The sequence below is a fragment of the Citrus sinensis genome, chromosome 2, assembly GCF_022201045.2.
Source record: "Citrus sinensis cultivar Valencia sweet orange chromosome 2, DVS_A1.0, whole genome shotgun sequence".
Taxonomy (NCBI): domain Eukaryota; kingdom Viridiplantae; phylum Streptophyta; class Magnoliopsida; order Sapindales; family Rutaceae; genus Citrus; species Citrus sinensis.
The window spans coordinates 25,507,452-25,525,590 of NC_068557.1; the positions used below are offsets into that span (position 1 = coordinate 25,507,452).

Here is an 18,139-nt window from a genome sequence, read left to right on the forward strand (position 1 = left end):
ATTCTTAGTTAATTAGTATTTATTTGGTCATGCTACATAACTAAATCTCTACTTGGAATGAAACTACCTCATATAACACAATAATTAGAATATAAACATGGTGTTTGCTTGTTGAATGATCTTATATCAATGCCTTGTCTAGTATCATGCAGTTACAGCATGCACACAATAAATCGCTTTAGAGGAGGATTATTGGGAAATAAGCTTGTTTCTGATAGAGAAGAATACAGCAAAGCCTGCCACTGCTGCACCGCCAATAAGTAACTTAGACATACTTAGCTTCTGATACCTAACCTGAAACCTAAGGTATGTCCACGCCCACCTCAACAGGAAATGCAGCCCACAAGTCTTTCGGAACTTCAGAATTGAAAATTCCTGCATGAAGGAATACAGCGTGCATGATCAGCGAAACTGCAACTTAGCAATCAATATCGTAAAAGATCTTCTGTCACTACATAATGGAAATGTAAGCAATGTTCTGCCGCTACATAATGGAAATTAATTGGAAGGTATCAGGATCATTGGTTTGAGATTGTTCCTTTTAAGGTTATTTATTATATCAGTGATTTGATTGATTTGATATAGAGTTGCATATAAAGCTATAAAACTTTGATAAAAAATCAAGGGATGTGATCTAACCTAAAAGTAAAGTATCAAAAAGTGAAGTATCAAGTGACCGAGTCACTGAGTGCAGCTTCTTCATTTGGGATCAAATTTGCCCACCTTGTCATCAAATTCAACCAAACTGGAATTGAAAGATTCTAGAGAGAAGCCCTGCAGTCAAGAGGAATTGTTGGAATCCAACTCAAATGTATATCCACATTTCTAGAGGATAAATAACCACATATACCCGCAATTTTAAATTTGAATACCCTCCAAATTGTCATAATTTAGTGCCTATTTCTTGAGGGCATTTAAGACGCACAAGGAATAACTTCAAAAGATGATGAGAAGATAGGACTTTTTGTGCATAATAGTAGAAGGCTATAATGTATTATTTTGAACAAAATAAAAGTTTGCAGCTTTTGTAACCTATTGGATTTCTAAGTGGTAGCTAAGCTTCATCTTTCTAGTGCTTCCTCTCTGTGTACTCTTTTTCCTCTTGAATTCTCTTCAACTAGTTGGTTTGAACTTTTTTCCAATATGATTTAATTAAAAAAAAAAAAAAAAAGCCACCAATATTAAAGAGAGAATGATGAGCATAACAAAAAAATGCCATATATTAGGAATAAAGTTCCAGAAACATGCATGAGTATAAGCATCGCCATATCGCATGGAAAAAATCTTTAAAACAATGGCGACACGTACCTTTGGTAACTTGTTTTGGTCCGCCAGATGATCTACATGAAGCCTGACATTTGAGGCAGCAGGAATCCAGAAACTGCGAGGAACCTCAGAATATACATTTGCAACTATATCAAACAATGTTTCAACTCCATTTTCTATGGCCTGCAGGATGGCTGCTTCTCTAGCTCTTCGGTTCCTAAAAAGTAGGAACAAAGTCATAATAGCATTTGGTCAAATATCTTATTGTTACATACCATATACAATAATACAACCTCAACACTAGAGGATCAAGTAGGCCATTATCATGACTTGCAGCCCCATTTGTTCACTTGGTAAATAACAATAGCAAAGTATGTCAAACCGGGTTAGAGCTTAAAAATGAACATATGGACATGATAAAAAGTTGACAAGATGCTGGGATATCAATCAAAGTGTAAGGCAAGAAATCTTATAATAGGAGAGTTCCCTACAGTGAAGTAAACCCATGGAGAGAATGCTGTGATGAGAAGGAAAAAACAAAAACAATTGTCTTTCATACTTGAGATATCCACAGAGCATGTGTTTCGGCCACAAATTGACTCTCCCGTGCATTGGGATCAAAGCATGTGGCGAAAGCTCCAAGAATTTGTATGTTGACTGAAAGTAATCCTGCATAAACAACAGAGTTTTCCACAATTCCTGAGACGTTGAAATTTGGGGGGGGACCCACATGTACACACAAAAATAATAATAATAAAATAATAATAAAAAGAATAATAACAGTAAACCAAAAACGTCAATCACAGCTACAAGCATACATAGACTATTTTATTAGGGTGTGAGGGGGGGAATAGAAGGTATATATATTTTTTCTCCTTTTGGGTTGTCAGGTGTAGAACAGAGGAAGACAAAAAGACTGAAAAGATAAACTAATGTATAATAATCTCTCCTATCCGAGGAATTGCAGATTCAATGCCCTTAGCATATGAGATTGGTACTCCTAGAAAGCAATGTTATAAAATAAAGGGACCTAATAGCAAATTTTGAATGACTTTCTCAGATATTGCCAACTATTATAACTTAAATGCAAATACAGCTTTAACTAAATTCCAGTGTAACTAGAAAGAAGAGATGGAAATGCAGTGTCAACAGAAACCACGGAAGCCTTGTAAATAGCACACCGATATTTTTCCTTATCATACTCCACTTTTGAGTGTACAAGGATCTGAAAAAAATACTTCAGTGCTTCTATATACACTTACAGTCATATTTCCACCAGCAGTTATGTCCAAAACGGCACTTCCCTGACTGCAAGACCACAGATGCATCAGCAGAATAGTTTATGAAGTAAATGTAAAAAGCCAAAACCTAAATTGATGAATAAAACGGAAGAAAGTAAAGAGCCGGTGAGAAGATACTACTCAATCAGAAAATAGCATTCTCTGTAAATTATATAAGAGAGAAATTGAGAGACCGTCTAATTTGAAATTTAATGAAAAACCCAAAGAAAGAAAAAGAAACAACTTGGTCTTATAATCAGCTCATGTCAGGTTGTTAATTCTTCACTACTACCACATGGTCTTCTGCAGTTCAATTCATTAATCTTAAGCTATTGAAGCACAGACCTTATAACATTGCCTCCAGCCCAAAAGTCAGTGCCGTATTCATAAATCAAAAAAAGAATGATGAAAAAAATGCAAATTTGGATAAATACTTGAGGTCCCTAAAATCTTTAGAACACAATTTTCCTGAATCCTAATTCTGCACTCAATATGAGTTCCACATGCCTTATTTTCAACTTCTTTGCATGAACTACAGTAAATATTAAATCTTTGTAATCTTCATTGCACATATCATATTTATAAACAACCAAAAAAACCTTTGAGGTATATTGAAAAACATCTCTTTTCTGGATTCTCTTTATTATGGATTGCTGTCCTTCTGATAGTTGAATCTTTAATCTTACGTTTGCTAAAAGCAAAAGTCAACTTGAGATGCTTCGAATATAAATTCATTCTGTTATATAGAATCTTAAGCAGCTCCTTCTAGTTCCTTTTGATTGTGGATGCTTTTAACATAAAAGTGTAGTACTCTACAGAATCTTACCCCACACAATGATCACCAACAATCAAGGAGTTAGTGCTAGCATGAAGAAGTGCTACATGCCCATCAGTATGTCCCTGAATTAAGAAAATTGTCATTTCAAAGCCATAATATTCAGAGTTTACATAACTGAAATAGTATACAGCCAACTAAACAACACGGAAGGAAACAAGAACTTTATCACCTATGCCCCAAGGCATTTCATGGTGGCTGCATATAGAGGTGGTGGCAAAATGGGTTACGACACGAATGCAACACGACTTTTTCATATTCATGTTGACAAGTATGGACATGATTAATAAATGGGTTGACACTAAACGATAAATATCTATGTCATATCCGAGTTGGATCACCTCAACACAATTAGACATTTATGACATGAGAATCAATTAATATGTGGTAATATTACTGAAAAAATTAACTAACATATTTACTGAAAACTAAATTAATTATTTGTGTCATATTCATATTATGTTATAAACTGCTTCATGTCATATTTATATCATGTTAACTTATTTATGACCTATTCTGAAGAATAGTATTTGACATATTTGTTAATTTTTAAATTTATTTTTAATTTGTGTATTAAATATGTTAAACGAGTCAACACGATTAATAAACGGATTGTATCCGTATTTTGACGTTTTGACAAAATTAGTAAATGGGTTGTATCTGTGTTTGCTTAAATGTGCCACGGGACCAAAAAAACATAACACAAACACAATACAATTACATGAATTACACCCTTAGCTGCATATTTGCATCAAGCCAAGACCAAGTGAGCCTTCAAAATGCTTTTTGAAGGACCAATGGCTCTAAACTAAATGACAATTCCTCAAGTCATGACAACAATTACAAAAAGGAGCAATTGTGAAATGGGAAATACCGGAGAAAAAACAACAGTCAATCTCTGACCACCAACACAAATGTCTTCTGATCCAGAAACCGAGGTGTACCCAAGAGACCAGTCATCTGCCATCATATTAATCAAGTTAAAAGCTCATGAACTTAATAAAGTTGCTTAAATAAATATACGCTTCTTTAAAAGTACATAAAAAGAAAAAGCGATCACTGAAGTTGATCTTTTCTTCCTGCTGACTCAGGAAAAAAGTATGAGATTAAATTAGGCAAAAGTTTACATGTAAATTTGTACAAAATATAATAAGAACACCTCCATGAATCATTAACTGGAAAGATCAGCATGTCAACCACAAACTAAGCGCTGGGGAAAAACTAAAAATATTACATCAGGATCACACACAACACGTTAAAACAGATCAAAACTGCTCTGTTCCCTAATTTTCGTTTTGTTATTTCCATACAATACACTGTTAATCTCCTCCTTCAAAAAGATTTAACTCTGACGCCTTAAACATGCTTGATTGAAAACGAATGGTTATAAGATAGGGTCATTTCAATTATCAGACACATATATTCTTTTTAGTCAACAATCATAACCTTTTCCAATGCGGCGCATGGTGTTTTCATGAGCTAATAGAATAGCATCAGGATTGCATTTTTGGATAATAGAAAGACCTGAAACAAACAAACAAAATATTATAACCAATATAGATCCATTTCAAAATAAAAGGCATACAAAATCATATATTCATTAAAAGCAAGGTAGAAAAACACTTCAGAACATAAAGATGCAACTTGAAAGTATCTAGCACATGGGCATATTAGGGAGACATGGAGATGCAGAAGCATCTAAAAAGCTGTCCAAAGTCCAGTGGTTACAGTAGTCCACTTGAATCAGTGCACTAATTTGCCAGAAATCTAGATTTCTACTCTTGAATCTTTAATCATTTTGTGAAGGGTATCACCATCATTGTTCTCTTGACCTATAACTCACAACTGTGAACTTTTTTTGCGGCTGTTGCTTGACCAGCCAAAGAGGTTGGTTCTCTTTCATCATTATGGGCAGGAATGAATAATTTGTGGTTCCAAAATCAATAGCAAAATCTTCAATGTCAACAAGTTTTTCCATACAAATGTATGTCTGAACCAGGCAGTCTAAAATCCAATGTATTACCAGTAATCTCATGATATAGACAAAAACAAATGCCTGAACCTCATTATAGCTAACAACCACCTGGTCGCTCATTATAGCTGACAACCTAATCAAGACCTCATCATGCATATGAAAGAATTTATAAAGATTATCTTCTGCATTATCACTGATGATAAAAGAGGAAGTCCAAGTGAATAAAATAATGCATTTTGTGTCACTCAGATCACTTGTATCCTAGTAAAGGGGTCAACAGAAGCAACATAGGGATTTGAACATATGATAGACAACATGTAGCCTCTTTTACCAAAACCTTGAGTGAGATAAACAAGGAGAAATTTTGGTCTAACCAGAAATAGTATATCACACGAAAGAAACAGGCTTATGACAACAGGAGCCAGACATTATACTTTGCAAGGACGTAGATTGAGGGTGGAGACTTAACCATGAAGAACCGAAGGGTCAACATACAGAAAAGAAATACATTGAACTTTGCATCTCATAGAAAGCTTTGTAACTTTTTAATTCCTTTTATGCTGTGCCTTAGGAAACTAAGAAAAGACTCCCACCATTTTCCTCGAATACTACAAGTCTACAGCATAGAAAACAATCCTATGCATTCATTTCTTCTCAGTTTCTAAGAATTTGATCTGAACATCATCAAAATTTGTTACTATTTCAGAGTTCCAACAGCTTTAAAATAAGCCTGATTTATCATCTTATTTGTGTATCAAACAATACCTAAGCTAAGCATTCAACTAAATTTGGAAAAACATAATGATTAAACAAAGTAAAACCTAGAATGAGTGGTAGTTTTACCACGTATGAACTCACCATCAACATGGTCGCGGTGATGATGGGTGACAAAGACAATTAACTTTCTGGGCAACGAAGCAACAACTTTCAGGAGCTGATCAAGCAAATGCAACGTTATCAACTTTAGCACAGAAATTGATGCCATAATCACAACGATTGACATGTTTAAGCCACAGTCTGGAGTCTGAGTAACATCATAGATACCCAACCATTAAAATATCTCTTTCATTTCGCTTTTTTACGGGTAATTTATCATGAAAGATACTTTTTCTACCACAAAACAAACTTCGTGTCAGAAAAACTATTTTGTTACAATAAAGTAAAGCTCATATATATTTACACTTTTTTTTTTGGATGACTGGTTGTAAGTAGTCAAACTAAGTTCATCTAAGTAGAACTCTGCTCAATATGCTAGAGTACAATTAGGAAAATGGCTTCTACAGTCTGAGCTAAAAGACCACTTAGCAGAGACTGCAAGTCCATTCATTGACATCATACATATAACAACAACTGACCGTGTTATGTCTATGGGATGAAATCTTGACATTGCCTGAGCATGATACAGCATGCATAATTTTTTTAAAATCCAAGGAGAGATACCAACTAAATTTTGTTAACTGATAAATTTGAATGGCTCTTAAATCAGTACAGATTTCTACCGAATAGAGTTATGAATTTTTATTCTAAAAAGAAAATCATCTATCAGCAACAAACAGCATGATACATTGATATTCTTTTACCTCTTCATGAAATTCAGATCGGCATCCAGGATCCACTATCAATGCCTCTCCTTGAGCAACAAATCTATGATTCCCACAGTCATCTGAAACACTGTCAGGTGCAAATACGATTAAGTTTGTTGTGAGAAATGGCTTTGCCGTCCTACTCTGCATGGGTACAAGTATTACACCGGGAGGGTACTCCTGAAAATGAGAAATTAGCTTAGTTCTGCAGAAATATATAGACGATACACGTGCATCAGACTGGAACTGCTAGAAGTGACAGACAACTACATATAGCAATAGAATTTTACTAAAATTCTGAAACAGAATCAGATAGCACAGGGTGGCAGTTAAGCATTACATGCATCTTAAACCAAATTGGCTCCCTCAACATATTTGCTGAGTCAGAACACATGGTTATGGGAATAGGCAGATCTAAAATCAAACTTGTTGTGGAAGAATATTAAGTCAAGAACTCTGGAAATTACATTGTATGCCACCCTGCTACATTAATTTTTATCCATCATTTTCTTTATACAATTCAACCAAAAGTGGTTTTTTAGCCACTCCTGACATAAAGTTTAAAACAGTTCATAAAACTTAAAAGTAAAAGAGATCACGCTGAGATTTGAAACTTAATTGCGTGCAAATACTAGATTTTCAATTCTGAAACATTCACTATAAAAAAAAAAAAGTTAAAAAATAAATAAATAGATAATCTAGGAGTATATTGATAGGCCCTTAAGAATCAAATCCAGTGACTGAGGACTAACGTTTTTCCATAACTGCTTCATTCTTATCCTAGTATTCTTTAATTCCTAGCATTGACCTTTGTTTCAGCTTAACATTATCCTTGGTTTGAATTCATGAAAGAGCCAAAGTGAAAAGGTAGTAAACCTGGTAGCTCAAGGTTGGCGGTACTTTCCACTTTCTCCATTGCACCAAGTCATTTAGAAGACCGATAACAACCAAAGGGCCCACACGATCAGTGCTCGGCTTCACCTCAGCAAGACAATTTATACAACTTTGTGTAGACATCCACTTACATCCTTCTGCATGCATAATATGGTTCTCGAACATCAGACAAGCCAGCAAAAGAAGGAATTTAAGAAGTAATATAAGTAGTAAATCAGTTCTAGTCTCCCTATTCATTGAGTCCAAAACCAATAAGATTCTTATATGGTATGTTCAGGACAGGTTTTCTTCAGCTTAATTTTGAAACCAAAGAAGATAGAACGATCAGTAAACACCAGCTTTTACTTGATAGCTACTGTTTTACCACTCACCCACACACTTATACTTGACAGCTATATAGTGGTTGTGGATTCAAAACCACCACACCTCAATTCCAAACATACCCATAATCATCACAAACATTAAAAAAATATATATATATCCAATGACTTTACAAACTAGAGCAATTTGCTGTAGTTAAAGCTGTTTGTTCAGTTTCAAAATTTTCCATATGTGCCATGTAAAATCCAATGAACACATTTCATAAAAACCTGACTATCTCCATTTTGGGTTGGATGAATTGAGTCAAATTACTTTCTTTTCAATCAAGTCAACTGAAGATCAAAAAATTTATCATAATATAACAATTAATTGGCATATGAGTTGTGCAAAACACCCAGTTCAATAAAAATTAACCATTTGAGATGTATGATTAGATACGGTTGCCTATCCAAGGTAACATGATGAAAACTATCTAAAAAAAAGGTTTGATATTCAAAGACACACCATTCTACAATTCAATTATAAAATTAATTTGCGCTAACATGAACAAACCTTGCAAAATTTGATTCCCGTCCAACAATTTACCCATAATGTACACCGTATGAATCGTCAATCCCGGTCCAAACTCAGGTTCTTCCACACATTTCCACAATTTCCATTCACCCCCATCTCGCACCCCAAACCCCAATTGCTCAAGTATCTATTAAAAAAAATAAATGAATAAATAACACCGACTATTTATTATTAGTAGGAGCCCACTAAGTGACAAATGGCAATAACAAATATACAAGAAGCAAATCCAAAATTTTCTTTGAGTTGGTAATGTAAATTATAAATTACCTGATTAAGAGCCGATTCGATATCAAATTTACCGAGATTGATCTTCTCTGAGCCCTGGATGGAGATTGTGGGTTCAGATTTTTCCCCTTGTATGTGGTTCAATTTAATCGCTGGCAAGTCCCAGAGATCAGAATCAACGTACGAATCATACTCTTCGTCGTTGAATTTTGGAGGTGGGGTTTGCTTCACGAGCAGGAATTCGGAATCATTGAGTGGGTTCTTGAGAATCAAAGCAACATTGTAATTGGCCATTCCTTTTAGGAAAGATAATAGTTAAAAAAAAAAATATTAAAGGGTTTTAGATTCTAGGCTTGGGGTTTCGGACAGGCGGATTTTTTTTAATGTGGCTTGTTGTAAGAAGTGATTCTGTGCATGTAATGATTGTCTGAAGACCGGGTGGGTCAGTTGTGCTCGAAATGAATGCCAGCATAGTAGTTACAGTAATAACACAGACAGAACTGGCGGGTTTGGACTTTGGTTGGTTTGAACTTTGACCGTTATGGGGGCATTTATGTAATTACATCATCCAGATGCTTTGCTTCATTTTCGGACAATATAACGACGAAAAAGGATCCGTGGGCCATTGGCAAGTGTTTAAGCCCATATTCCTGAGAATCTATTTGGGCTTTGTCCTTGTTTCAAAAAAGCCCAGTATTGGAGGCCCTAACTTGGACTCCAAATTCGCGTACTCTTCGTTAATTTACATAAGAAAAGGGTGGTGGTGCCTGGTGATATTCCGCCAAGTAATTTGCAGCAGTCTTTATTGCTTTCCAAATGTTTAAATGAGTAATGATAGAGTTATAAATTTTTCTACAAATTTATTTTGTACAAACTCATACAGTATGATAAAATTAGTTGAATTAAATATCAATTGGCCTGCATAATTTGTTTTTATTATTTTATATTTTCATTCATCTAATGAATTTATGTCACACCAATTTATACAAGAGTTTGTAGTTGTATCATCACTCATGAAAAATTAGTTTTGCACAATCAATCATCAATTATATATTTTATAATTTTTGTCTTTTTAATTTAGGTTGTTTGACCGTCTTTCACTCCAGGATTTTGACCATTCGTTCACATTTTCGATTGGGTTAATTAATTAATTTGTTTTATTTGAACACGCCAATACGGTCCAATCCCTTGTGATGTGAAACCAAACAAGTTAGGATAAGTTTTCAAAAGCAAGCAACTGAATTTTGGATAGAGTCACAGTGGGGGCCGGGGGTGTACGTGTTATGAGTCTTCTCGCACCAATACAGGACAATTAAACAAAAACAAAATTGGTACAATGCTGCCTGCCATAATGAATTAGTGCAAAGGGAAGGCCCGTCCATCTGTATGGCTTAATCATTGAGGAGCAAATAAGGTGATGATCGCGTTGGAGAAAAAATGAGAGAATACACGAAGAAGCACGATCAATCTCGACATCTAAAATGGCATGCTTGAAACTGTTTTCAACACTATCAAAAATATTTTAATAGAAAATTAAAAAAAAAAAAAAGAGTATTGTTAAATTTATAAAAAAGTGAGGTGAATGGGAGTGTATTCATTGCAGTAAGCACGTTAGCAGCCACAGCGAGGGGCCAAAAAAATGGATTGAGATATTTACCGGATGTCCCGATTTAGGCAACCCATTTGGCCTCCAATTTTGCCCTATAATGGGCAGCAACTTATGGTAAAGGATTATGCATTATCCAGTCAACTCGCATTCCCATTAGTCGAATACCATGCATAGTAAATTTTTTCCTTTTTTTTCTTCTTTGTTTTTTTTTTCGTTTTTTGGCAATGCATAACAAGTCCCTTGAAGAAAAGTCTTGAGACATTTATGCTGTGTTTACTTGCTGGAGTGGGAGTGAGGAGTGTGGATTCCTCCCACTCCAGCGTTTACTTCCTCTAAATGAGAAGGGAGTGGGAATCCCACTCCGTGGGCCCCACTCATTTTTAGAGTGGGGAGTGGGAGTGGGACTCCCATTCCCACTCCCACCTCCCCCTTTTTTACCCTTTTATTTTTTAATTTAATTTAATTTAATTTAATATTTTATAATTAATAAAATAAAATAAATATTATTATATTTATTTGAATAATATTATTATATTTATTTGAATAATAATATTATATTTAACTAAATAATAATTTACATTGATTATAAATTAAAATTATTTTAAAATAATATTATTATATTAATAGAGAATTAATAAATATAATATTATTATATTTATTTTAAAAATAATAGTACTATATTTATTTAATATTAATAATAATAAATAGTTTATTCTAAGAAAATATTAATTTTGTACTAAATAATATTATATTATTATTTTATATAATAATAAATTTAATATAATTATATAAAATAAAATAAGGTTTCATTTTGTATTAAAATTAATAATTTATTGTTCATAATTAAGAATATTAATAATTATAATAAATTTACAAATATAATAAAATAAATATTATTCATTAAATATATTTTTTATTAGTTTTGTAATTAAAAATTATAATTCTTTAAATAAGGATAAAATTATAATTTGAAACAATTTACTTCCAATCCAAGACAAAGTAAACACATAAATTGGATTCTGATCTCTATTACATGCTTTCATTCCAGTGTAAGTAAACAACCTACTCCCACTCCCACTCCCACTCCACACTCTCAATCCTAGGATTCCCACTCCTCTGGATTTCCAATCCAATCCAAAAAGTAAACGCTACCTTACTTGTGGTTACAACTTGCAAAAGCTAGTCTTGCAATGCAAGCTGAGTCATGGATATATGCATATACATATCGACTTGATTTCTACTGTGATGAGACCTATCTTTAATTTTGTGGTATGCATTCCATTAAAATTTATTTTAGTTTCTTTTTGTTTGTTTATACTGATAATGAAGTTCTTCTCTAAGCCTTTTTTTCCCCCTCATTAGTAGGCACAGAAATAGGTTTTTTTTTTGGCTCCTTTATAATAAAATTGAGCATAACTGGAGCAGGGTTTTTTCTGGGGATCGATCGATATCGAGGACAATAGTGAGGCATGCCTTGAGCGAAAACTGGAATTGTCCTTTTCATATATATGACTCAAAAGATGCTTAGAAAGCTTCTGCCACTGACCTTTATATACAGTGTTTGACTTATATTGCACTTGTGTGTCCTAATATTGGAAGTGGATGCCATCATAGGAGGGCATAATTTAATTAAAGCATTCCGAATCTAAAGAAATCTGCGTGCTTAATATGCTCCACAACTTATCAACCATACGCACCATACCTTATTGATGGATTCGAATTACCTAGTAGTAATATGTTACATGGGTAAAGTGACCAATGATTCTTAAGTTTCGATGGTGGTCCAAAATATGACGTATTTGTTAAGACTGAACAGGATATCTAACCAATATGTATTTAGATCCAAAGTTTTATATCGTGAGAGAAATTTACATAATTTGGATCGGCTAATCAAAATTTGCCATCAGTCCTTAACTGTATTTTTTTTCTCCAATCATATGATTTGTTAATTTCATATATCACACATATATTTATCAAAATTTTAATATACAAACCTATATTATCATCCATATATTGTATTATTGTATTTTTTCTCTAATCATATGATTTGTTAATTTTATATATCACACATATATTTATCAAAATTTTAATATAAATACCTATATTATCATCCGTATATTGTATTATTGTATTTCTTTTCTTCAATCATATGATTTGTTAATTTCATATATCACACGTATATTTATTAAAATTTTATTGTACAAACCTATATTATCATTTGTATATTGTATGCAGTATGCGTACCTATTTGTATAAACATTATCAATAAATTTCTTCGAAGTTTGGTTTAGTTTGGTTTATAATGCCATTAAATTTGTTAATTATATAAACATGAACTAACATTAAACTTTTACAAATATGGAAACCTTTCGAGTTGATCAAGTGTAGGGTATTAATTACGATACGATAATGTTTTAGTTAAACGCAATCGTGGAAATGAAGAAGGTGCAAGGTGCACCCAAAGAACCTAAAAGCTAGCCATGAAAATGACACGAGCTAATGTAAAGTTAGTGCTAATAACTTTCACCAATGGTGGATTATCCATAAAGAGACGGATTAAATGAGTTTTTAAATTGGATGATGCGTGCCAAACATACGGATAACACACTTACCTAATTTATTTAATGCCAAAACATACTCTCTCTCCCACTTACAAAGTGACCCTTTTGATGGTAGTGGTGATTACTAATTAATTTAGTCCATGTTTCCGATGTGTATTCAAGCAAATAGTCGCACGAAATTTTTTTTAACTCTCTCTATTCTTGGTGGGCAAGTTTAAAAACGATTTACAGATTCTTCTTCACCATTAATTAAGAGAGAAGTTATCCTCGACTCAAATCAGGTACACACACAGCCAGACCATAAAAAATATATATATAAGAAAAGAAGATACTTTGTTTTCTTTTATGCCAAGCGCATGCATGTTAAGTCACTAATAATAATTTAATTAGTATCCATTAAGATGAAGATTTTACTTTTACGAAAGGATTAAGGATCAGATAACGGATCACACCGCAAACGAAAAAGAATGCTCGTTTGGTTTCTTACAGTGAAATGAATATCCATGACGCATATGAAGACGTATGATTCCTTAATAATTCCCAGTACCATGGCCGTTCATTCAATTCACTCACCGAACGTCATTGAATATTCGTCGTGTCAAATGACCTTTTGCTACGGCACGATGCGTGGGTGACGTGTAGTTTTGTTTTCAATGGAAAATTAATAACAGTCAATCGAATATGAAGATCATGACTGATTCTTTTCTCCTAACGGGAAAAATAAATAAATAAGTAAACCATGATTAATAATAAAAGTAAGAAAGAAAGCGCAGTTATTTATTTTTTTGTTGGTGGGTCTATTTATAAGATTATTTATCTGAGTACTACTTAAATATGTAGTAAATTCTATTTGTTGACGGAATCTAACTATACATCAATAAATTAGAAATATACTTGTTTATTCAATTATGTTGATTAAAAATAGATTAGTAGTATATATATATATATAAAATAGATTAGTAGTAGAATGAAAAACGTTTAATCTAGCGCAATTTTTGTAATCATTAACTTGGTTGAAAAAAAAAAAAGAGTTTATTTTGTGCTAGGTTAAATATTAACTCGTAATGCTTAGTTTTACAAATAATTTTAAAACTTTTTTCACGTATACAGTGGTATGGCCAGGATAAATTTAATTTTTTTTTTTAAGAAATTGATTTTCCTCAAGTGTTAATATATAATTTTAGATTTTACATACTCACTTAAAGTGCTTTAACGATCATAATTTAATTTTAAGTCTATATTTTTATATACTATTCAAAATTGATGGGAACAAATTAAAAATTTTATTGGGAGTAAATAAAACTTTTAGTTGGGTTTCTGCAAAAAATTAACCTCAAGTTTCCATGTGGCTACGCTACTACAGGTATATATGGCTTGATCCAATGCATGGATTACCATCGACATAAATTATTACAAAATAAATTAATTAGATACTTAAAACATTTGTCAAATACTTAGTACTTTTAAATATCCTAAACATTATTAAAAAAAATTTAAGTCGTTAATCAACATAGACGGCCCACCGTCTTGTTTCCGAACAACCCGCACTTTTGTTAATATAAATTATTTTTCTGTAATTAAAATATTGAAAATAAAGAAGAAGAAAAAAAAGTAGTTGATGAAGAATTAATTCGAAGAGTAGAAGTATTTCAAACATGATGAATATTCCACGGTTTAAAACGAAACAAGAAAATTGTCGCACCCTTTACTAGGTCATCAATGACGCATGAGTAATACCGTGATCTGTCCGTGGGACCCCCTTGCCTAATACTCATCGTTTTACATTGATTAGAAAAGTTGCATGTGTTACGGTGTAATAATTAAGCGGATACCTAGAATTCAACCACCCGTCGAGATCACGATAACTCAGAGTTCAATGGTCCCCTGCCCATGAATGTAAATGTCAATGTTGATTTCCAAAAGCTTTGGGAAATAATGAATTTGATGACTTGCGAATTATGAACTTGTGATGCCGCGGGTCTGTCGCGTGCCAACGGACGACTGGCACACACTCGACCTTCCTCTCCTGCGCTCTCTCCGTGCCCTTTTGCGATTTCCTCTTGCGTTGATTTTTATGGGGGCTTACCGCGCACGCTAATTATATAACGACTACTTTAAGTTTTTTGCTTTTTATTTATTTATTATTATTTTTTTGAGGTGGACTGGTGGAGGAAGCCTTAAGCTTTTTATCAAATTCACTTTTCAACTTTTTACTTTTTTACCGATTTACCGAGTAGATTGCTAATAGGATCAAAGACTTGTTTCCTAAGATCGTTAGCCCGGGCAACTTTAGAGTTGATGCTACCATAATATTTGAAACTAAATAATGATCTTTCAATTCTGCCTTGAGACGTTTCATAGTCTTTGCAAATTCACCCTATTCAATCCTCTTAGGAGGTATTTGGTTTTAAGAAAGGGGAGAAGAGGAAGGAAGAAAAAAGGAGAGCAGTGGAGAGGTGATGAGAGGAGAATAGTGCAAAAATTAATTATTATTATTTGGTTTTCACATTAAATTTGAAAGAAAAAAATTACATATTTTTTATTTAGACAAATATACCCACTATCTTTAATGTTAATATTGTTAATAAAAAAATTAAACTATAAATTAATTTAATATAGAAATTACCTCGTTAAATAGAGAATTTTAATTTTTAAAATTACAGTATCAGGGCATTAATGTTGACCGTCATTGATTGACGCTATTGGCCACCATTTTTCATTGCGTTAAATGCATAATAATGATCAGAAATTGACGATTTACTCATTGGAAATGTTAATTTTGCAGAAAACACACTATATAGTCAGAAATATGAGAGTTAAAATTTTTCCAAGTATTTAAACAAGACTTGAGGTAAATAACAATTTATATTAGCATTTCTAACACCGTAAAGTTGTAGATCGGCTCATAACGATTCCATTGGTACCGATTTTAATGGTAAAGCGAGTCTTCGGTGACTGTCCAACGATTCACTTTACTATTTTTTCTTTTTTCAAATAAGTTTATCCTATTAATTTAAGAAAATAAATATAAATTATTTGCACTTTAATTTATTTTAAATTAATTTTGTTTAGAGGATAATATTGGAATTTTTGTGTTCTAATAGATAAGGAATTTGAAATTCACAACCATTGATAAGGAATACAAATTCTTCAATTTGATGGAAATTGAATTTCAATGAAAAGTAAATTCTATTAAACTTGGTTTTACCAAACAGTGGAAAGTAGAAAAGAAATCAAATTATTTTCCTCTCCCCACTTTTCTACCCCCAAGCAAACATGGCCTTAGTGAAAATTAGAGCAATTTCGCTTTTTTTTTTTTTTTTTTTTTTTTTAAGTTTCACTGCATCCCACCCTTACCCACTCCAAATTGTGGGAGTGGAACTCTCATTTAACAAAAATGGGATTATATCAATTATCAATAAATCATAAGTTTATACGGGGTGATTAATTCAGGAGTTTGAAGGTGAAGACATCAATCATAAAAAAATAATTTCCAACCCTAAATTTGGACTATCACGTTCATAATTTAGTTTTTTAACTTATGAGCATTAATGTCAATCTTCACCATAAAATATTAACAACTCTTTTTTTCTTAGACTTTCAGTCAAAATTACCATAAACCATAAATTAAATTGGATAATCAATTTTATTTACACTAAGGAAAAGCAGCAACAAAGCCAGTTTCTTGCAACACATGGATCACATATATAATGTAATATTGTACTATCATATTTTAATAAGGGTTAGTTTGGTATTGCTGTGACTAATAAAATGCGCTATTGATTAACAAAACAGTTTGATGTTTCGTAAATTGTGTTATTGCAATTGTTGTGACTTCGAAAAGTAGAGTACATGTATTTAGTAAATTGTAATTATTACGAAAGTGCTGTTTTATAATATATATTGACTAAAATATATGTACATTTAAATAGTCTTTTATTTTTTGGATCAAGTTTTATAAACTTATGTAGACATGCCTTTTTCTTTTGTTTAAAATACGTAAAATTTATGAGGTGAAAAATTTAATCAAATGAAATCTAGTGAACTTTATAATATGTTCCACACAATATGATGAAAATTCATACTATTACGTACATCCAAATAAAATAAAAAATAATATGTATTACATTCATATTAAGCTTATTGTAATGATATTCCTTAAATTTTTTGTTTCTTGTGATCCAAAGGTATTAGTATTGTGAAACACTTTTTGAATGTCATTATTTCTTTCTATTTCTTCATAAAAAATTGAACTAGGATCGATGTTGTCAAAATGGAGATCATTTTGTGCATGGCTCCGTGTATATTGTGCAATGCTATGGTTGCAATAAAAAATTATATGCAATCATAGCAACTCTTGTCGATTCTTATGCTAGAAACTAAACATAAAGTATAGAAAATATAAATTTACTGGATCAAAACTTTGATATTACAAAACATGTATAGTACTTGTGGCAGTAATATAACATATAATAGTTTATATATTAAAGTTTATTAAAAAAAGGGCATAATTATCTTTTTGTTAAAATAATAAAATTATTAAAAAGTGTGGTGACTTATTTAATAAGTTGTTTATAAAAAAATAATCTCATACCTACTTATAAAACTATTATTAAGATGAAGATAATAAATAAATAAATAATTTTAAAAAAACTTACCAAACACTCTTTTCATTAAAAATTATAACATAATTACTTTATAAATTTTCAACCGGACCTTAAATAAAAAAGTAATGATATAGCCACAAACTCTTGTACAAATTTATTTTGTACAAACTTATGTGGCATGATAAGATTGGTTGAATTAAATATCACTTGACCCACATGATTTATTTTTATTATTTTATATTTTCATTCAACCAATGAATTAGTGCGACGTCAGTTTGTACAATAGTTTGTGGCTGTATCATTACTCTAAATCAAAATTAATGGATTTAGAACAATGAATTTAAAAATACTATGAAACTTATTTTTAATGAACTCGTCCTTATAGGGAAGTTTGGCAAATAAATATGAGA

The 18,139-nt window shown here is 32.1% G+C and overlaps 1 protein-coding gene across 5 annotated transcripts; it reads right to left on the reverse strand.

The window, feature by feature from the left end:
- Positions 1–49: 49 nt before the first annotated feature.
- Positions 50–9,436, reverse strand: LOC102626745 (hypothetical protein). Of its 5 annotated transcripts, XR_369533.4 has the most exons (13): positions 8,995–9,432; positions 8,707–8,854; positions 7,816–7,970; positions 6,937–7,119; positions 6,215–6,290; positions 4,828–4,905; positions 4,256–4,341; positions 3,373–3,446; positions 2,529–2,574; positions 1,826–1,935; positions 1,309–1,483; positions 640–774; positions 226–375 (listed from the first exon to the last, which is right to left on the reverse strand). XR_369533.4 is itself a non-coding variant. In XM_006468669.4 (12 exons), the coding sequence occupies exons 1-12, from the start codon at positions 9,244–9,246 to the stop codon at positions 190–192; spliced, it is 1,569 nt and encodes a 522-aa protein (XP_006468732.1). In that variant the 5' UTR covers positions 9,247–9,434; the 3' UTR covers positions 50–189. The 5 variants fall into 5 exon arrangements, 4 of the variants coding, with proteins under 4 accessions (XP_006468732.1, XP_052291167.1, XP_052291168.1 ...); XM_006468669.4 differs by lacking the exon at positions 640–774 and having other exon boundaries at positions 50–375; positions 8,995–9,434; XM_052435208.1 differs by lacking the exons at positions 226–375; positions 640–774 and adding an exon at positions 1,560–1,615 and having other exon boundaries at positions 1,339–1,483; positions 8,995–9,434.
- Positions 9,437–18,139: the final 8,703 nt, after the last annotated feature.